General features: G+C 40.5%; 1 protein-coding gene and 1 long non-coding RNA gene across 3 annotated transcripts in view; one reads left to right on the top strand and one right to left on the bottom strand.

The window, feature by feature from the left end:
* The window catches only part of LOC137997039 (uncharacterized), a 35,494-nt gene extending 22,125 nt beyond the window's left edge, over positions 1-13,369 (top strand). The window contains exons 3-4 of the long non-coding RNA XR_011122402.1: positions 8,647-8,755; positions 12,523-13,369. This is a non-coding gene — a long non-coding RNA (uncharacterized lncRNA). The remainder of the gene's footprint in view (positions 1-8,646; positions 8,756-12,522) is intronic.
* Positions 41-21,574, bottom strand: LOC137997038 (uncharacterized). Of its 2 annotated transcripts, XM_068842744.1 has the most exons (13): positions 21,027-21,574; positions 20,727-20,831; positions 17,428-17,580; positions 14,136-14,244; positions 13,380-13,417; positions 12,520-12,593; positions 11,530-11,618; positions 10,469-10,641; positions 9,224-9,445; positions 8,635-8,735; positions 7,824-8,045; positions 6,245-6,461; positions 41-4,888 (listed from the first exon to the last, which is right to left on the bottom strand). In XM_068842744.1, exons 1-13 carry the CDS (start codon positions 21,198-21,200, stop codon positions 2,699-2,701), a joined length of 3,867 nt encoding a protein of 1,288 aa, XP_068698845.1. In that variant the 5' UTR covers positions 21,201-21,574; the 3' UTR covers positions 41-2,698. The 2 variants fall into 2 exon arrangements, with proteins under 2 accessions (XP_068698845.1, XP_068698846.1); XM_068842745.1 differs by lacking the exon at positions 9,224-9,445.
* Between the last annotated feature and the right edge of the window lie 648 nt (positions 21,575-22,222).

Raw genomic sequence — 22,222 nt, forward strand, 5'->3', positions numbered from 1 at the left:
GTAAGAGTAGTAACTAAGGAGGGCTGCATACAACGCTTGATTAAATCTTTATTTTTCCAATTCTAGTTTGTAAAAAAAAAAAAAATATTTAACAGTACATTTAGCTTTAACACACGATCAGGTCACAATTTAACCATCTAGACGAAGGCTTCCTGAATCTATGTTAAAATTTGATACAATCTTGAATCAATATGGGGTCAGGGATGGCGCAGTGGGTGGTGAGAGCACTCGCCTCCCACCAATGTGGCCCGGGTTCAGACTCGGCGTCATATGTGGCCGAAGAAAAGGTTTAGGACCAACTACATGCAGAGACCAAACCAGAAAAAAGGCCGGAGGTGGTGGGGTATCAACACTTCCTTTCTGTACATGGCAAGGCTAAGACCCTCTCCCTCCTCCCCTCCCCTGTCCCCTTACATCAAGGTCTTGAACCGCCATAAATCCACTCATGAAAAAAAAATCCTGGGTCTGACGATTTAACATATCTACATAAATTTATGTCGAACTGCCGAACTAGAATTACGATAAAAGAGGTTTTAAACAAAATGTAAAAACAGAAAAAGCGGTTTGCAGTTAAGTTTAGTTGAAACAAAAAGGGAATTAGTCAACTGAGCCAATCACAAGGGGCACAGACAATCAGAGAAAATGGAAAGCAAATCAATATTTGCTGTTTGTGGCGTTATGCGCAACAAAACACGCACGGGTGAGAGCAGTTAAAAAAAAAATGCAGCTTGCCTTTACCTCCCATAATACACTCAAAAAACTCCTCCCTTCTGATTCGACAAGAGAAGTACGATTAAATTATTTAACGAGCATCCATGTAACTGGGATACCCATGGCTAGCTCTAGATTATATATATTCTGAGAGTTTGTGTAAATTTTACGGATACTTTACTATTTGATACAATGAAGGATTACGTTTTTGCAAACGTTGGCCGTGTATCACGTGTAATGTGAATTGCTAGTTTTCTACCCCATATGAACCACGTGAGCGTCAGCCCCACTAATAGAAATGGGCAGCGGGGCAGCGGTGCAGCGGTGATCTAACCCGAAGGTCGTGGCTTCAATTCCCTCCCTGGTCAGAGTTTTTCTCTGTCCGTGTGTGGGCCCATTTCCATTGATAGGGCTAACGCTCACATGGTTCATATGGGGTAGAAAACTAGCAATTCACGTTACATTCTAATCAGTTAAGTCTTTAGTATTCGATAGCCTTGTTATATATCTGTTTTTGTATGCCATTGAGGTCTGGGCTTGTGCCTATGACGGGAAATACCTTTCCTAGATAGATAAGTTCATTAAGCGCGCAGTCAAATACGGTTATACAAATAAGCGACCACCTATTGCTGAACTAAGGATACCAAATTATAGAGCAAGGTTACAGCCCAAAATCATTGCCTGAACCATCTACTCCCCCCACAGAAAACACGCGCACTTTGGGAGAGAGGTCATAGGTATATTTTACCACAAGTCAGATCTGAACACTTTAAGCGCTGCTTCATAAATAGGTGCCTTTTTGGCTTTGTGTAGCTATTGAATTTTCTAGAATGTAATATAGTATTGCATAATATAGTTTGGTCTTATTAGTATTGAATTGTAAACTTCTCACGTCTGCCTGAGAGTATATTGCATTAAAAATCTTTACGGCGGTCATGTTGGTGTTCCTAAACGATGGAACGGCCGCCATGTTGGTGTACCGAACTAATCCTCCGAGAATTGAGCTCTATCATCATCTGTTATCATAAAACAAGGTTACTGAACACATGGGTGAAAACACTATTATGTCCCAATTAAGTTGCTATGGCAACAACGCGCTGTGACAAAGAGCACCAACTGAAAAAAAACAAAGGCCGACAGTCGTTTTTGCCATTTTTTTTTTCATTGAAAAAGACGTGGAAAATCTACAGCAAAAAGGAACAAATGATAATACAAATAACGGTACACAATCCTGGGAGAAGGTTTTGGCCAGAGATTTACCCGAAGCTTGAAGCTTTCCTGGACATAGTTTTGTTGAGTGCATTGTGAACAGGAAATCGCACGATTTGCTCCTACAAGTCGGAATTAAACGCCCAATTTTGAGAACTCGCTCGTCCATTTTCCAGAATTGCGGACTGTCCCCCATGTTGTGCGTTTACCATTTTTTAGGAAGAACAACATGGCCTCCGTGACGTCCCATGGAAACACTCCATAGACTTTAAAATGACCTCTAAGACTCATTAATTATTTTAAAAGCATGCTTTTTGTTGGTCCTTGAATTTTGCTCCTGCACTTTGCGAGAAGCAACATTCTCAACTTGTATCACGTGATCAAGTTGGGAGATACCTCATGAATAACTAATGATACAAAAACCAATCGACACAACAACGATCCTTGCTGTTGTAGAAAAGCAATTCTCTTCCTAACTACGCTTTAATGTTATGAAAATACCAATAAAATTATATAAGACACTACTAAAAACCTCTGCTGTCACATATTTTACAAATTTCTAGAGACACCTAAAAATGCCATAAATGACGAAGAATAGAGCATTGTTAACAAATCTGGTAAGGTGCAATAATCATGAATGTGATTGATTTATTAATCAAACCGGAAACAATAGAATAAATGACAGAAAAAATGACGTAAACGTAGAAACAATAAAAGCTGCCACAAAAACAAATCATGGGCACCTTGCGAGAGCTGCTACACTACTCTAAAAACCTACTTATTTAGTTCCATAGAGAATCAACGTCCACGATTCCAGTATTCCCGAATTATCCTTTCCATATTTATCTGCGTTCACATAGTAACCTTGAGGTGGTTTTTGCTTGTCCACTTGATGAAGAGTTCCTCTAGGCTCTAACTCCTCGTTTTCGTTGTCGAGTTCTGCATATAGCATTTGAGGAGTTGGAGAGGCTGCATAATCTCCTTTCTCCAGGAAGCTCATTTGTTGTTCTTCCAAAGATACGCTTCTAACAACTCTGGAAAAATCGGTTTTTTCACCCGTGATTTGAGACTCCAAGAGTTCTAAATCATCTATATCGCCACGGCTAATATCATCCTTAACTCGAGCCAAAATGCCAGCGTTTGCCCTCGTTGAATTTGGATCCTTAGACAGACGAGAAAGCTGTTCCTCTAATGCTTCTTGCAAAACCTCCAAGTCGGTGCCGTGATATTTAGGTTCTGTAAAATCTCGATCACTACCAAAATCTTTGTCTTCCACAACATTCAGCGAAGAAGTGCGATCTTCGAGGTCTTCTCTGTCATCTAAGTCGTTGTCCACTGAGGCTGTCTTCAACTTGTTAATGGCCAGGTAATGAACGAGACTTCTGTCTTCCTTCTCATTTTCATCAGCCTTTGTTAAGAATTCCTGGCAATGTACTTTGCTTGATATTATTGATTGATTGTTTGCATCCTGTGAAAAATTGTTGCAAACTGACTTGGCGGGTTTATCTTCAATGAGATTATTCACGTCATAATCAAAGAGTGGCACCAAATCATCGCCTCCCTTGGCAGCTTCAACTTCCTCCTTCATATGTTCAAGGAAATGGCCTCCTTCTCCATCACCCGATTCTTTTTCTTTCGTATCTCTCTCACCTCCACCAAGGAAGTCGCCTTCTCCTTGGAATTCCATCGTTGAGTTTACAGCTGGTTCGTTCATGTCCAAACTGGACATAAATGTCTCTGTTTCGTTTTGACCAACACTGTCTGCACTTCCAGAGTTCATATCGTCTCCACTTTCGCCATTTGCATCATCTCGATGACTCGCTTCTCTAAGTATTTTGAAGAACTGAATGTGTCTTAGCCCACTTGAATCAACTCTTTTGGGTTGTGTTAGTGTATCGGTCACACCTGTTCCATTGTGTTCAGATTTTATGTCACCAGCAATTCTATTCGATTTTTCTTTCTGCTTGCTTGTTTGACCAGACATTATTAGAGACGAGCTAAATAATGCTAACTCTTTCTTCATTTTCTTGACGTGTTTGGGACTCTTTGATGAGGAAACGTTTTTTTCGCCTTTTCCTGTTCCATCCAAAGAGGAACCGATGCCAAATAGTCTCCCAATGTCGGGGTTCTTTAAGGCTTCCCTTGCAATTTTAGACACCAAGGGATTTCCTTCAATCTGTGCTATCAACTTATTGATGAGATCGAAGGCCTTAGCATCGTCAGATGCATTTTTGTTTTTAAGCACTGACGAACTCAATTTCTTCAAGGTTTCTTCAGCGAAAGTCGTGTTTAGTTTGTAATCTGGAGGCAACTGAAATTTCAACATTTTCTTTCTAATCTTGTCGTCGTTCTCAATGTTGAGCCCCATTTCTTTAGATTTAATCTCCAAAGCTGTTTTCGAAGTGAAATTTTTGGATGATCTGTGGTTTTTTTTCGACTTTTTAATTCGATGTTCTTTTCTTAGATGAGGTTTGGTTTCAATATTCTTTCTTTTCAAAGTACTTAATATTTCTTGTCCTCTCCACACTTTAGCTTTTCCGCTCTTTTTAGATTTCCAATCCTTCTTTACATGTGTCAAGTTGCCAAATTTCTTCTTCACAAAACGGTGTCGCACTGCCTCCGTCTTTTTGGTCGTCGCCGCCAAAGGCTTGCTATGAGAGCTATGTGCCTTTTTCCGGTGAATAAATGTCTTAAATTCGTCGCCGTTGAATAGTTTTCCTTCCGTATCCTCCATCGTTTTCAAAACATGATCCTTTTGGTGCCTTTTTCTGGACGAAATGTGGGAATCACTCTCACGCCCATGTTTTCCAGTGCTGTCCAGAAATATTCTGGTGACATCTTCTTCGTCTCCTTTCGCGAGTTTTTCCACATAATGTTTACGATTGTTGTTGTCATTGTCGGTAACAATCAAAGTCCAGAGTCCTCTGGGGTCCTCACCCCAACAATGCACCGTCATAAACACCCAGTTCTGGAGACACAAATTAGGTAACAAATACTTAAGATTGCCTCAAACAGATCCGACAGCTTTTGTTCCTCCTCTAGGCTGGTTATTTGGAATTTATTTAACGTTTTGTGTCACAATAAACCGATCGTGAACTCCTTGGACTCCCAGGTCCGTCAGTCATAAGTGGGTCACGAAACATGAAAATAACTATTTAGAAAATTGATGGAGGGTTTGAATAAAACAGCAAATACAAAAGGTGGAAAGGATGGGTAAAATTGAACAAGATTAAAATGGATTGCGATTGAGGTTTTTGAAAACTGTTCAGCCTAACAGTTTTTCAAAGGTGATTTCTGTTGTTTGTAACTTTAATTATGTGTATGCTCAATAGACATTTTTTCGTCAAAATGCTTTGGTTTGTGTTGTTTAGAAGTAATTTCTGGGTTAACGTTAAGTTGTATAGCGAAAAGGGGTGGCTAAATTGTAAAACGACACAAAACGAACTGCACTGCCGTGACACAGCCCGTTTAATGATAGTTAAGACTATATGTTTACGGATCAGAGGGAGCTCGAAAGCAATTGTGAAGTTACCGAGGATCGAATTTGGCACATCAAAATCAATACTCTTCGCTCTTAAGCCAAATGTGCCTTCGATTTGAAAATCTGAATTTAGACTTAAAGACCTTCATCTTTCGGATTCCCAATGGAACATAAAATCTGAATCTAAGATAAGACTGTGTTCAATTGGAAATCCGAAAGATCGTCGGATTTTAAGATCAAACGCACCCAAAATATACCATGCGACAAGGAAAATACAGACAAAGAGAAATTAAATTACATCTCCACTCTTACTAATGAACGCCGTTAAACCGGAGAAAATAACGATTGCAACAAACGTTCTTCGAAAATCTTTTTTTTAAAAAAAGTGTTTGCATCAGACAAAAAAAATAGAATCGCTTATTTTCACTTTCAAAACTTCCCGTGCCCCGCCATCTTGGATAATTATGACGTGTTTGGGTAGCCCTATAGACCTTATTCATAAATGGCGGCAACATTTATAATTCTTTTGTCCACGTGCAAATTAGCCTACCAGGCCTCATTTTAGAGCAAGAATTCTTTTCAATTCACTGTATGGTATCGAGGCTTGGTAGGCTAATTTGCACTTCGACAAAAGAATTATAAAGTGGCCGCCATTTATGAATAAGGTCTATTGTTCTGATACAAAAAGCCTCCTTTGTTTTGCAACACTAGGTAACCTTAATACGTCACAATGATTCAAGATGGCAGCGCCCATCAAACAATATTGACTGTAAACATAATTTTCTGCAATTTAAAGTGATATTTTTGTTAGGATGGAGGTATCCTTTAAGGTTCGGGGTTTACCTTGAGCCCTCGGGCTGAATGGTCGTTCCGCCTGGTGGCCAGCAGTTTGCTCCGCGTGCCGGAAGGCGATATCAGTGTTATGCTGAGATCGCCTCTGTGGCGATGCCTCAATGTGACGTTTATTTGAACATGTTCTAGTTTTCGTATTTCCGAGCTGGTGCTTGAACATGCTGAGGTGTTAGCGGACAGAGCGAGGCTTCCGGAGGCAGGGATAAATCTGTTGGTTGTAACGTAATTAAAATAAAGTGTAGTCTTCTGTTTCCAGTGTTAGTCGAGACCAGCACTAAACCCTGAAAAGTCTCAGAATTCTAACTTCGTTTTGCTTGCGGAGTTATAGAAATAATCATAATCACTTTATTTAGCCGAGCCGTGCTCTACTAATTGGGGACACTACAAATCAACTGAAATCAGAACAAAACAAATCAAATCAAATCAAATGTTGGTTTTTGAGGGTAGGTGAAAATCGGAGTACCCGCGGAAAACCCTCTCGGAGCAGAGTAGAGAACCAACACACTCAACCCACATATGGCATCGAATCCGGGAATCGATCCCGGGCCACATTGGTGGAAGGCGAGTGCTCTCACCACTGAGCCGCACCCCCGCTGCCTCAGATGTAAATGAATCCCTCACTCCCTAGATCAATGGTTTCTGAACTGGAGTAAATCGTATCATCAGGCGGGTGTCCACCGGGAGTGGAGATCTGCGCTTGGGTCGTGTTGTACCGGGCTTCAGGATTGGCCAAAAAAACAATAGAACGAACAAAGATAAGGATGAATTTATCACTGAAAACAATAGGAAGTACGACTCTCTATGGGCAATGAAATATGGTGTTCAACAAGAGGTACGACCCTACTGCTGTCGTTTGCCGACTCGACGAAAAAAACTGGTCCATCCATATACAGTCGTTCCATTTCTTTGCAAACGGAAGTAAATCAGCTGCGCACAACCCAGCCTACACAATAGAGTCCATGTTTGCCTTTACGCATAGTACATACTATACCAAATGTCCATAACCTGCTATGGAATACGGCCTCTCAGTTTACGATATTATCTATTTTTAGAACGGCTACCAATAGACTTTTAGCGGGAAGAAAAACGTGGAAGAATGACGTTGCTTGCCTGATTAATAAATTTTCATTTTCACGTGCAATCCCTCGTGCAGCTAATTGGCTGCGGAGCAATCAAAGGCGGTGTAGTCATGAGGCCCAATATGATTGGTCATTATTTGGCGGGACCTGTATCATATTCTTAATTTAGAGATTACCGCAGACTGATGGGCCAAGTTCAAAATGGAAGAGATCGATACTTATGGTTTATGGACTTCTGACTATAGTAAAAATTTACCACGACAATAGAACATATTCGTATTCTCAGTATTGGACTGGAGCTACAATAGCTTGCAATGGAGGCTAATGTGGGAGAATCTTTTCAAATGCAAATACTTTGTAATATATTCCCCCGCATTAGCCTCCATTGCAAGCTAGTTCCGGTCCAATGCCGAGAATACGAAAATGGTCTGTGGCTGTATTGTTGAACCCATGAATTGACCTTGGAGCTCTTTGACAGTAACGTAACATACCTTGTTGTGGTGTGTGTGGCTCCATGGCACAGTCTTTGTCTGTCTATTTTCTTCCACGACAGTGCTTTGATCACCATCTTACTCACATCCAAGCGCCCGAAGCCAAATTTGCGATTGTAACGTTTTCCAGCCCCGTTGATCTTCCATCCTTCATCTAGCGGACTGGTGATCTGAGATGTCTCCACTATAAGATGCTGTACGTCTCGCCAGGTTAATTTTGGACTGAATGAAAGACAAAGCGTTGAAAGAGTTTAAAGGCGTAGGACCATTTTCTATTCGTTATTCTTTTTTACAGCTTGAATCAACTTGGATCACATTTACTCCTTACTACCATTTTACCAAGAATTTGGAACCCGATCCTGGCGAATTCTGCACGATTGTATCCCGAATTCATTGGTGCGACTCCTTTTGGAAGCACCGAGATTTTTTTCCGAGTGTGCTCGAGCCACCAATGTCGTAACGACATTTGTCACAAAATGGTTGACCCTCAAAAACCTGGTCAGTTTAAATAAGTTGATTAAGAATCTGTATTTAAAATAAGAATAGTTTTGAAGGCGTGTAGCTTTAGGGAGCAAGAATTGAAAATTACAACTGTGTCAGCACACAGCACTGGTAACCATTACAAATACAATCGGTGCTCAGAGCGGAATTTCAACCAGACACACCGTCGTGAAAATTTTGCACGCAAACTACTCAGTGCGTTACCCTGCCCACGAAGAGAAAACATTGCAAAATCTTGGGTATAATTTTCTACTTTTTGGCCTGTAAATCTTCCAGTGTTCGTTTACAAATCACTACACATTTCTCTTACTTTGCTTCCAAGACCAAAGCCAGCATTCCTGCGGCCAGCGGTGCTGCCGATGAGGTTCCCTTGAAAACTTCAGTACATTTATGATGAAGGTCCGTGGTTACCTTGGAACGAACACAACAAGGTAAATCTCAAAAGAAGTATTCTTTTGGGAAGTTTAGTCTGTTTAAAACTACATTTATGCTTTGGATTACGACAGAGAACTATAGATAAAAGAACTGTAAATCAGATAGGGTTTTTGTAATCATCAAGGTTGCGGCGAATGCGATAGCCACGACTGATCCAGCTTGCCGAGTCCTTGATGTTTGGGACATCCCCCCCCCCTAAAAAAAAGTGAATTCAATATTTTTTTCCAAACACAATTATTTCGCTTATTCAAATTCCGAAATAGCCCCAAAAGTATGAGCCTTATTCGTTACAGCAACCGTCTCAAAAGTGATTTGCATTCCGAGAGAAACCAGAGAATGCAATATTTGTTGAACTAACTATGTTTGTATATGTGATGTCCCTTGAGGCAAGGAAACTGGTAGCTTTGTTTCTCAAGAGGAAGAAAAAGGAAAAGCAGTCAGTCTGTAGACTTCTCACAACTCACAACTTTGTTCTCGGTGGTTTCTCTATGAGAACCTCCAGAGAAGGTGACAGCCAAAGTTGACGCGCAGTTCTCGGTGTAATACGTTGATAGACCGTGGTCGCTTATGGCACCGATTGAAATGGTGTATATACTAGTCGTGTAACCATCGCAGTTGCAGTCGTCATCTGTTAGACCGCCGTTTCCAGTCGCCCACACATAGATGTTACCTTTACCTCCACGGCCCTAGAGAGGGTACAAATTTCAATCAGTTAACCATACCAGAGCGAGTTTCAATCGAGTGTCGTAAAACCAAAACTAAAGCAATTACTTTGGCCAATCAAAGAGAACGGAGACAATCCAGCAAACCAATCAAAACTCGAAGTAATTACACGTAGCCGACACAAAGCGCGGGAAAATGTGCACGCGCGAGCCACGATTGGCTTTTGGTATCACTTCTGATTGGTTGAAGAAGTGACGGGAGAACTATGAACCAATCACTGAGTGAAGTAATGCAAAACCACAGCAATTCGCTAATTACTTTCGACAATCAATTGAAAAACGCTCTCACAAACCTCACCATTATGGTTAATAGCGTAGTGCGCCCGTGAGGAGGATGACAAGTTAGTTGCTTGGCGACGAGTGAGAGGGCAATAAGCCAGTTTCGTATTCTCAGGGTTGGACTTGACCTATTGTAGCATGAAATGGAGGCTAATGCGGGCAAATTAATTTGCCCGCATTAGCTTCCATTTCATGCCAGTCCAGCAGTCATGCCAGTCCAGCCGTGAGAATACGAAAATGGTCTATTAATAAATCAGATTCCTAGGGCTCATTTCTCGAAAGTCCCGAAACTTTACGGGCCATTTTCGGGTCTCACAATTCCTTCTGTATCTCAAGAACAGAGAGGATTTAAGTCGTCAAATTTCACAGTCAGTTTACTTTTAGCTACCTTGAAAACATGTTAAAAGATCGGCATTCCAAAACAAGCGGTTGGTAGGTTCACAAATGGCTATCCGGGTCCGAAAAGTTTTCGGGACTTTCTAGAAACGGGCCCCTAGGCAGGGTTCAGACCTACGACTACCGTAATACCGGTCGGATGCCGGCACTACACCTTGAGCTACAAGAATACTAGGTCGTTTACCCATGTTCTTAATACAACAAAATGTCCCTCTGCTCTGGGGGACATGCATCTATTGATGGTTAACAGAGACTTCCGGGACGGGACGGGACGGGACGGTGAACAACTTGAAAAACGGCTTTTTATCGTACCCTTTCAGCGCCTATTTGCAGCGCCTTACTGGCTAAGTAGCCTGGTTTCCCAAATCTCTTTCCATCATCCTTAGGACCCCAACAGCAGCTGTAGATGTCGATGTAATCTGATCGATAACTTAGCGAACTTCCTTCTAGCGTATCCGTTGCTTTTCCATCCAGCATGCGTATACCTGAAAAATATTTAGACAACACAGCTTGAATTATTTAGATAATGAAAATCGAAAGACAGAAGTGGTCATCGCACTTATTTGGACATGCTCCAAACCAAGTGGCTTCGTAGGAAGGATTACGTTTTTGCAAACGTTGGCTGTGTAGCACTTATATTTGAACAGACTTAACTGATTAGAGTGTAATGTAAAGTGCTAGTGTTATACTGACCCCATATGAACCATGTGAGTGTTCGCCCTACTAATGGAAATGGGCCTACTCAAAGACAGAGAAAAACTCTGACCAGGGTGGGAATTGAACCCACGACCTTCGGGTTACATCACCGCTATTCTACCGACTGAGCTACAAGGTCACCCCCCCCCCCCCCCCGGGAGCAGATTTCATAGCTCAGTTGGTAGAGCATTGCACCGGGCATCGCAGAGGTCATGAGTTTGAGTCCCGTTGAAGCTGCCTGAAAATTTTCAGGTGTCCGTGACACACAATTGCTTAAATTGTCAGTGAGAAGATTTCTTTTATCTTTCGTTTATTACCCGAACTTCAAACAGAGCGAGTTTCAATCGAGTGTCGTAAAACCAAAACCAAAACCAAAGTAATTAATTTGGCCAATCAAAAAGGACGGAGACAATCTAGTAAACCAATCAAATCTCGAAGTAATTACACGTGGCCGACAAAAAGCGCGGGAAAATGTGCACGCGCGAGCCACGATTGGTTTTGGTTTCACTTCTGATTGGTTCAAAAATTGGCGCGATAACTATGAACCAATCACTGAGTGAAGTAATGCAAAACCAAAGCAATCCGCTAATTACTTTCGACACTCAATTGAAAACCGCTCTATACCTTAAGTTGCTATATGAAGACGATGGATGCTTCTGTTCGTGATAAGAACTCACCTCCAATGCTGGCATTGAAAGACACGCCCACACCACATATACCATTATCAGCCTGGGCTGCTACTTCTCCTGCACATTTTGTTCCATGGCTGTAAAACGAAAAAGACGTTTTATCACGCGCATGTGGAAGACCACGAGTATTGCTTTCTCGTTTCGCTCGTTCGTTCACATAGCAACTACGGTTAATTACGGGTCTTCATTAAGCACTGCAAACTCTTATACATATTATCATTACTCAGCAGCCCACACTAGCGAACAACTTCGAAACATTAAATTTGTGTACTGGATGGCATTTTCACCGAGCGAGTGATCTTTCGATTGGTTTTCCTCGCAAAGAAATTCTTGCGCCATTTTAGATCAAAGACTTACCATTCCAAATAAAGGAAATTTATTGCCCAGAGGAAATAAATGGCTTTATGCTGAGTGTGAGTGACATGCTTAGGTTAGTTATTTCCCATGTTGCAGTTTGAGCATTTCTGTCATCCGAGATTTTCTCAAGATCATTCACCATTTGTGCAAGGTAGGGGAGGCTGATTCAGCAGAGTCAAATCAATTTTCCCTCCCCACCCTCCCTAATTTTACCTTCTTGTGTGTGTCCCCTCATCTTTGCTGGGATCATGTCTTCTATATTTGGGTATTTCCTAGGTTACCATACTGATTTTCAATAAACGGCCTAGCCTATCAGGGCTTGGCCAAAATATCCCAAACATATGTGGTATTATTATTTGTGTCCCAGCAAACGGAGTTCGCCCAGAGCAATGCCTTGCCAACAATATCAGTCAGACTGTATGGAGCATGAAGCATAATCCATGACAATATTTAACAATTATTCACCGAAGTGGAGGTGAATAGTACTTGGATAATCATCTCCGGGCTAGCCAATCAGAGCGCGCCAAAAGCACTATTCACTTGTGTGATATATACTAATACAAATTAATGTTTGTGTAGCTGTAGGGAGTCTACAAAATTCTTATTTTTTTTTATTTTTACCAGTTTTCTAGGTTTTCATCACGTGGTTTTGGATCTCCGTCAAAGTCATTGAAGTCAAAACTTGCGTCAGGATCCTAAAGGAAAAAACAGCATGTTCTTTGAACGTTTTACCTTAAAAAGAAATTTGCGTAGTGTCCATAGGATAGCATATCCTTTTCAGGGAGTTTACCCAGTCACGACAGCAATGACTAACGTTTGCCATTTCTCATAAACGTGATGCAAAAATTCTCTAATATGCTTTGTAATACAACCAACGCAAACTTGGTTTTGAAATTATGGCCTAGCTCTTATATAAGAGAAGCTACTGAGATTGCGTTTGTTATTACTCAGTGTGCTTATCCTTGCATCACCGAAGAAAACCAGCTTATTTGTTGTGAAAATCTCAATGCCGGCGACTTGGTCGTAATATCAAATGTACAAGCCAAGGATAACTTGAGTGATATTGATCGTCTTGGCCAAGTTACTCAACACCCGGTAAATTCCAGCTTTCGGTTAATTAGGAGATAAGCGATGTTTCCGAATTTTTCTTGTTTGAAATGCTTTCACGACGTTGTTTATAGATAAGGCAGCATCTGTCATTTTCTTACCAACAGCGGCGAATATCATGACCGTCGATTCACTTATCAGGAAAGCCGGCACATACGTCATATACCCACATACATTTAATTGTTCCCCACTTGTTGCTCTCAAAAATAAAAAGGTCTTGGCAATTTACAGGCTTATACTCAAGTCTTAAGCTTCAAAGACTATATCAGAATTCCAGTCCCAAACCTCGAAGAAAAAAACCTACAGTCGGATTTTTTTCCGAGTGTTCCCGAGGCACCATCGAAAAAGTCATTTCCGACGTCATGTCAACTTACATAGTTGTTCTTCAGATCGGGGTGAGTGTGGTCCACTCCTGTAAAATAAAGAAAAATAGGGAAGGAGATTGATATGCAGTAATAACGAAATTTTACTCTTCAGAAAACAACTACCATATGGAATTAATGAGTTAGTCATGAACTATTGTTATATAAATGAAGTCCATCTATAAAGCAAGGAAAAAGGTGATCATATCAGGTGCTGTCCAAGCATATACATCTAGACAACGCGTTTTCAAATAAGAAGAGTTGATCGTAGACCCAGGTAAACCCAATTTTCCATTGACAAAGTTTTCCATTTTTAGTAGGCCACGAAAAATATCATTCTTGATGACCAACTGAGATTTTACCTGCTCATTATAACACTGTCTTTAAGAAAGATTGTAAGAAGTGTAAGAAGAAAACATCAACATACCACACTTTTGTACTAACACAAAACAACGACACCGACTGGAGGTGGAACGCATGGAACAGAAGCTATCAAGTGGATTTTGTATGCAGATGATGAATCCGTGTATGAGGCCGAAAAACATTTGAGCATACTCAATGAGACCTGTAAGCGTTTTGGGCTGACTCTATCCTCCAAGAAAACAAGAACGCAGTGTTCTACGACCAATCTCTCGCGCAAGAACAAACATGATTGCTTCGTAGTATGGACGGCCAGAACATTAAGAGTGCGAGAGAAGTTAAGCATACGGAAGGGCCCCAGGGTGCTACATCACCTCGTCTCTAATTTTTTATTGTTCTCAAACTCACCATCATCCAAGACGGACACCACAATTCCTTTCCCAGAATAACCTTTAGCCCAGACTGGTAATACATTGATATCAATTCCGCTCGGACCAGATGATTGGCCAATATTTTGCTGATAGGAAATAAAATATTGTTTGTTATATTCCTTACAATGACGCAGTTTTTTCACATTTTACTGTTCTTTTTTTCAACCATTCATTAGGTTAAGTCCACCAATCACAGGATATATACCACATCATGTGAATGGAAAAAAAAACTAGACAAAAAGTCTTTTTCAAATCTTATACAATTTCCCTCGGCTGTCGTTAGCTAGAAAAAGAAATAAGTAAATAACGCTCATGCAACATAAACAACACAAAACATATTTCCTTGAAACGATGCACTCAGAGAATTGTCGAGTAATTTCACGCGCGATTTGTCCAAAATCAAATAATTTCTCAAGCCTTTAGGCAGGGGAAATTACTTGATTTTGGACAAAACGCAAGTGAGATTATTCGGTAATTGCACGAGTATACCATTTGATTAGGTATTGATATCATGCATGAGTAACAAATTACGTTCATAAGACGCCATTTTGGCACTGAAGAAAAAGTTGCCATGGCCACATTGTAATTTCATAAGTGAGATTTCGCGACAAGATTATGGAGTAATTTGTCACCCGTGTTATTATAATATACTAGACCCTCCGTGAGGGTACACTGGGTTGCCTGTGGTACGTGCAGCCCCGGAGGTGGAGGGGGGGGGGGGGGCCTCCCATTTGGAACACACGGGGATGCTAGTCGGAAATTTTAAATTTAACCCCTGAAGGAGACCATCTGGGCGTGGCTCAAGCTTTTTGTGACTCCTAAAGGAGACCAATCTGGGCGTGACTTAAGCAAATTTTGACCTTGGCGGCTTAAAATATTGGCGCTTTGCCCGAAACACCCTAAGCGAGACCAAAATCCAAAATTTACACCCCTAAGCGAGACGACGAGCATCCCCGTCTGTTTCATATGGGAGTACCCCCCCCCCCCGGGCTTGCAAAAACTAACCAAAAGGTAATTAACAGGTCCTCACACGTTCGTACGACGAAACCGATCCTTTTCTGAGGTTAAAAACCTGGCTACTGGCCTAACTCTTCTTCCTACTTTCCCAACCGCGAGAAAACCGCGGTAAATCAGCCATCGCCAAAAAATGTTTTTTTTTTCTCAAAAAATATTTAAGTTAGGGGGAAAAAATACATCATTTTAAAGCTAAGAAAATAAGCTTTCCAACAGCATATAACTTATTTACAGAAAACTGAAACATTTTATAAAAGCGAAAGTTGAACGAAAAAATTTAAGAAAAATAACAGTAAAATATGTTTTCTAGGCAAAATTTGGTCATTTTAGCGTTGATTACGAATTTTTGGATGCAAAACTAATATTTTCTGCAATTTATCTGCCTTCTTAGACATAAATTCGACCGAAAACTGATAAGGCACGAATATTTTTAGATTTTTAGGAATAATAGATAACGTGGTTCAATGCGTAATGTGATAATGCGATAAAAGTGTCAAATTTGCGACCCATTGCTAACGGCAACGGAAGCGATCGCATTACGAATAATTAACCTCTGTTGCCAAAAACCACTCAAATAACCGGTCAGTGTAAAACGCAGACTGCAGACTGCAGACCAGGGATAAAATGCAGACTGAGGGTAAAATGCAGACTGCAGACTGTGGGTTAGTAAAATAATAATGAAAAAAGAGTTATAAGAGTGTTAGTAGCCGTTTGTACTTTCACACTGAAACCCCAACACAGCTCCCATCGCTTTGGTTGCCCCACCGCATGTTTTATCGAACTCTGTAAGAATTGAAGCTGTTTGAATCCTTGTTGTTGTTTGAAAAAGGACAGTTTCGTTAAGTGAGTTGCTTTTAGGCAAAGAAGTCACCACCCCGTAATTCATATGCCCAAGATACCGGGTTTTTGTAAGTTTCTTTTTCTGTCAAGTGTGATAAAGTTTGACAATGAAATGAGCGAAGTCAAAACAAAGATCACAATCGCCCAACTCTTGTTTATGCAAAGTCAAAATTTACTCTCCAAGACGTGTACGACGTGATTTATCACCAGGTAATTCCATCATTTTGGAAATAGCAGCTACTTTATTATTCATCTGCGTCACAAGTTTTCACTGATTTTGGGGCTCATTTTGTTGAAACTCAAGCACGCTTCCAACAGGCCTGTGAACCCTTCCTGCTTACAGAGCAATACTAAAAAACTTCTCCCATATCACATTTGAACCTTAAGCTCGAAAATTCAATACACGACATGATATTATAATTCACAAAGGCAGAAAATACCACAGAATCCTTTTCCAGCGAAAATTTTATTGAAACAAACAACATATTTGCTCTTAGAGGCGAAAACCTCTTCCTATTTGATTGCGTGCGTGAAGACAAGAAACTCAATTGTGTCAAATTACCATGTACTTCAGGTAAATACTGCTCACTTTGATTTCGTCTCGACGGGCGATAGATTGTTGTCGAAGTCCAGTACTCGTCGCTTTTGAGATTCATGCCTAGTTTATCCAACTGACTTTCCATTATTGAGCTCCATAAGGGTATATTTTGTTTAAGGATCCACTAAAACGCCATTCGCGTTGCATGACTTTCGACGCCATTGCAGGCTAAGTTAATGATTCTACTGTGTCCACAAGAGAAATCTACGCAGTTCCACTACCCTCTCGATCCTAAGAAAATACGCGCAGAAGGCTCTATACACAAAGACACTACTTACCAGGGGAGTGACAGGCAAGACTTTTACCGACACGGAAAAAAAAAAAAAAAAAAAAACGAAAAAAAAAAAAAAAAAGAAAACAAACAAACTAAACGTAGACCTCGACTGGGTTTGCCTTATAAGGCAACCCAGTAAAAATAACAAGCTGTTCTTAATTCTACAAACTGTGATAATTCGTAAATTCGCTTTTTGAGGTTATTACCTAATTTCAATCGTCACCATTTGATTACCTATACTTATCGAAAACTACACTTTGAAATACTGAAATTACAGCGGCTTGTTTAGGATAGACGACCCTCAACTTTTCGACCCTAAAGTCACTGAACCGCACGCCTTTCTTTGTCGAAAGTTTTGGGCATCTGAAACCCTGATCTTTCCTCATCCATGTCGGACTAAAACTGAACATCCTAAACACTGATTAACTTACTACAGTGAATTACCCTCATGCAAATGAAAAATTCCACCCTAAGCGTTTTCACCACAATCTGCTAACTTTTAATCATAGGACGTCTCAAGATACAATTATTTGATTAACTTACCAGATACCACTGATCTTTGTAGAAAGGATCGCGGATTGTGATAGCGTTATCTTTTCTCAGTCTTTCAATCGATCTCTGCACCAACTCATCTTCACCTGGTATTACGTCACGCTTGCTCCGTTCCAGAATCCTTTGTTGTTCCACCCATTTCACCTGTGAATCAGAATTGTCAGATTCTAGGCAAAGTATTAATACTTTGCCTTTTTTGGTACTCTTTGGAAAGTTTGCAATCTGTGTTGTTTTTGGGATCTATTCGGAATATTTGGTCATTTGGAAAATCTCATTCTAGTCATTTTATCGAATCTTGCCGGCGCCGAGAGGGAATGCATTAATAGATAATGGCAAGAGACTATGAAGGTAAAAAAATGCGACTTCTTTGGTTTGCAATACAGCAAACAACGCATATAAGAACACTTTTTTCAGGTTTGAGGCTGATCGTGTTCTTATTTGAGGGGTGCTTAGTCAGAAATCAGCCTGAAAGTGGTCTTAAAATTGGTTTCAGAAACACTTCAAATTATATATTACTAGAGGTTTAATTAACATACAATGCTGTTTTGTAATAGATTTTATAGTTTGTAATTGTCCTGAAAACCATAGTACTTTGATTTAAGTTACTGTACTGTATTGTTTCCTTATCCTAATACCCTTTCCGTTTGTATTAAGAACATGTTTTATTTATCAGGCTGAATTTGTTCTTATTTATATGGACAGGTGCTTTATTGGCCAAATTTCAGCCTGATGTTCCTAATCCACTTGTTCTTATATGCAAGTGTTTACTGTACCCCTATCCGGGGCTCGTCATTGGAAAAGCCGAAAAAATTAAGTTGTAAAACAACTGTCCGCTTCTTAATTCTAAAAAAGCTGGTCCGGCTTAAAACATGACGATAATGAACATGCTTTAAGTGCCAAGTTCTTTAGCGCTGGAGCACTGATTGGGGAAATTGCACATAAAGATCAACTCAATCAAGTCAAATGGTGGTTTTTGAGGAGAGAGGAAAACCGAAGCACCAGAAGAAAAACCTCTCGGAGCAAAGTAGAGAATCAACAAACTCAGTCCACATAGCGCCGAGTCTGGGATTCGGCATACCCGGGCCAAATTGGTTGCCGGCAGGCGAGAGTTCTAACCGTCACTGCGCAGACACCGCATCCCTAACACGATTTCAAGGGTAATAAAAGGCAAAATGCTTGCAAAGTTTTACGTCTTGAAATATCTTCCTTTTAATGGTATACGATTCAAACGATTCTTGCAACGGTGGACGGTACCTTCAATTAGTTGGGCTGTACCTCTTTTACAGTTCTTGTATCATGTATCCACGAGCGATCTCTATTCAAATACAGCAAAGTACCAGGGCTGTTCAAAAAAGCCTTATGTAAAGTAACAGTATATGCTTCGACGGAGTCGGCCAACCAGACAAAATAACAAAGTAAAATATAGACGCACCAGAGAGTGATTCCATTTTTGGAATCTGAAATTTATGGACACTGTTTTTCAATCTATCAATGTTTCACGCTAAAGGCCCGGGCTTAAAGGCTTCAACATTTGCTTTAACATCCGTTCGATTTTGTTGAACGATGTTGAAAGCTGGGGTGGGCACCCCGTTTCAACATATCATCAACATTTGATTCAACATTCAATCCCAGGTTGCAGCCGCGGTTGTTGCTGTGGATATGGACATAAATACGTCATTGAGAGACCGATAGTGCGCACGCGCTTAACCAACAATGTTGAAAGAGGAGGGGGGGGGGGGGGGGGGGAAACGGCTGAATGTTGAATGGTGGTTGAAGCAAAGTTTAAATGCTCTTAAACTCATTTAACTTCGTTTCAACACAGTTGAAAGAGCGGGGCGAACAGATTTCAACATCTCTGTTCAACAAAATCGAACGGGTGTTGAGGCAAATGTTCAAGCCGTTCACTCGGGCCTTAAATCGTGAAAATCACTTGGTTGCACGATCGCGGATAGATATAAAAAGGAAAGAAACGTAGGCTGAGGGTGGTGTTTTATTTTAACCAATAAAGCGAAAATGCTGATTTGATTACCCTTTCAAAAGCGTTTTCAAAGAAATTCATCGGAATTGTGACATTTCGAAGTGAGCAAGTGTAATTGCCCTAAAACGCATCGTTGGTTACTGGTAAAAACAAATGAATAAAGGGCGTATTTTTTTGTCCTGAGAAACTGTGGTACTGCGTCGGTGGAGAAGTAGTACACAAAAATTTGGTTTTATCAACGGAGTTGATAATGTAAATTGACCACCGAACAGAGATTTTAAAAGCTGACGTTTCGAGCGTTAGCCCTTCCGATTCGCTCTGACGAAGGGCTAACGCTCGAAACTTCAGCTTTTAGAATGTACGGTGGTCAATTTACATTATCATTATGATAAAACCAAATTTTTGTGTACTGGTAAAAACAGTCATTTTAATTATCCCGCTTAATTAAGGAAATGCCATAAAGCTGAACGCCGGTTTGGCAGAGAAGTATCGAAACCATTAATAACACTTTGCGACACTATAATACCCACAAACATGAAGAAATGTTAAAGAAGTTGTGCTAAAACGTTTAGCGCCCGGGATTAAATACTTGACCAAAAGCAATCCACGAGTGATCACTTTTTGCAATCCAGAGCCAAGTTACAATTGCACTGACCGGTTTTATCAAACTATTTGATAACGGTAAATTAACCAGCGAAGAAAATATTCACGAGGTAAAATTGCGCTCTGACGAAGAAAGACTTAACGCTCGAAACATCAGCGCGCCAAGTATTTTTCAGGGTGGGTAATTTACCGTTAGTAAATTTTCGTCTTCCACTCCCCACAGACGCAAAATTACAGTTTCTTTAAAAACTAACCTCTTCATTCGTCTTATTTTAAGAGCATATCGATGTTAGAACTACTAAAACCCAAAACCAAGAAAAAGAAATTAAAGGTGTTTTCAACATTTGACGATTTATTTCACGATCGGATAGTTTTTGTCACCGCATGGTTAACATTACTGAGCTGGCTGAAGTTCCGCCTTCTTGATAACCTCTCAAGCCAGTGAACAGTCAACAAAACAAGAAAAAAAATCCAAGCAACCGTGACCACGCAAAGATGATTTTTGCACCAGAAAATCGAAAAAAAATCACTGAATCTTGGTGGAGTTTAACCCTTCCGGGTCAAGATTGACTGAAGCACATCAGTTTGTGGCCGTCTGGAATTTACGTTTTGTAATTGACCTCTCGTAATAAATTATTGTCTTTAGTTGATTTAAATTCCACCAGTAAGGTGAAAACAATGAAAGATAATCAAAGAGATGAAACCTTACCCTGGGTTCTGATAACAAGTTCTCTACATGTTCGTCCAAGCTTCGTCTCGATCTCTCTCTGACACTGTGTTTGACAAAGTGATAATAACCCGGAAGGGTTCCAATCTGAGGATCACAACAACATGGTTTCAGGTAACCTGTCTTTCGATAACAAACCGGCTATCGTTTAAGCTGACCTCGTCTAAACAATTAAATAAAGCGTTAGAAGATCTTCGCGAAATTGAACGTCTTTTCATAAATAAAGCCAGGTAGAAACAACACATCGGTCTCTTTACATCAAGCATTAAGAACACCAAATACCTGACCCTGGTTGACAAAGCCGTGTTTGTGCGCGATGTTGCTAACTTCTGCGATGTCATCATTATCTATGTGAACGGCCCAGGAGTTAGTAAAATGGACATCTCCGTCGCTTTCTTCGTTTGCGGTCGCTATGACACACCACGCCAGAAGAAAGACGACCTCGGAAACTTGCATATCGATGGGTTAGACATTGGGGAAAGGGACTGTTATACCCAGGGAAAAAATGTATCAAGGTTAAGTGCCGGTCGTCATTTTTTATTCTTACTCAATGAGACTGAAGCCTCGTTTTGATTCACCGCGGAGTGTGTTATTTCACACCTTAATTTTCCATATATGGTAATCGCTAGAAAAGAGCGCGAAATAAATTCCTCGAAAATGCGAATGATCACAGATGACAATAAGAACGAGGTACGGTTAACATTCGAGAATTTGCCGGATCTATCCTAGAAAGGGATGGACGCGAGATCAAAAGGCAATTGGATTATATACTAAATGGCATATTTAAATATTCCCACAGGGTTTCTATTGTTTCTTGAAAGGAAGACCTTTGCAATGGATGAAGAACTTCGAATTTTTTGGACATAGTTGAAACTGACGCTTGTATAGCCGTATGAGTGTGTCTGTGTGTGATGGTTAACTTATTTCCACAAACATTATTAATCAACAGAACAAACTGGTAAATATAAATACCGCTCTACTTTTTTGCTTTTTGATTGAAGCCCCATTTCAAACGTTTGAAGAGATAAGGTCTACATTCTCCGACGAGTGTATCAATGGCACAACTGCCGAGGTGCTGGTTTCTTCAAGAGCGCTTATCTGTGGGTGATCTGTTTGAACTAGAGGTCAACTGATAAAGCGCGTGTTCAAGCATTTGCGTGTGGTTTACTGATATGAGATTAATTGCTCAAGCGAAGCGAGGAGGGTGTCAAAATATTCCCTTTTGTCATCAGATCCGCTGCATCCATGCTACGTTGAAATGAACACAACGCTACGCAGGACGCCTTCTAGCCTGTTTGACTGATTCATGTGTGAAGCGAGTGGCTATTTGACAGTTGATAGAATTTAAAATTTCAAACTCAAAACAACTGAGCCCGGAGGCGCAACTAGGCTTTCACACAGCTCTTTCATGTCTACGCTGCGATTCATGTAAGCGGCAGACTATCAAAACTACAGTATCTGAAAACGCACTGAGACGC

The sequence above is a fragment of the Montipora foliosa genome, chromosome 3, assembly GCF_036669935.1.
Source record: "Montipora foliosa isolate CH-2021 chromosome 3, ASM3666993v2, whole genome shotgun sequence".
In the NCBI taxonomy this organism is placed as follows: domain Eukaryota; kingdom Metazoa; phylum Cnidaria; class Anthozoa; order Scleractinia; family Acroporidae; genus Montipora; species Montipora foliosa.

Bases quoted from the DNA above. Each gene is read 5' to 3' on its own strand.
- LOC137997038 (XM_068842744.1), bottom strand. From the start codon at position 21,200: ATGCAAGTTTCCGAGGTCGTCTTTCTTCTGGCGTGGTGTGTCATAGCG. The intron at 10,642-11,529 runs GTGAGTTCTTAT...AATATTTTTCAG, and splicing joins TTTCAATGCCAGCATTGGAG to GTATACGCATGCTGGATGGA. The intron at 4,889-6,244 runs GTAAACCCCGAA...TTGTGTCTCCAG, and splicing joins ATTCAGCCCGAGGGCTCAAG to AACTGGGTGTTTATGACGGT.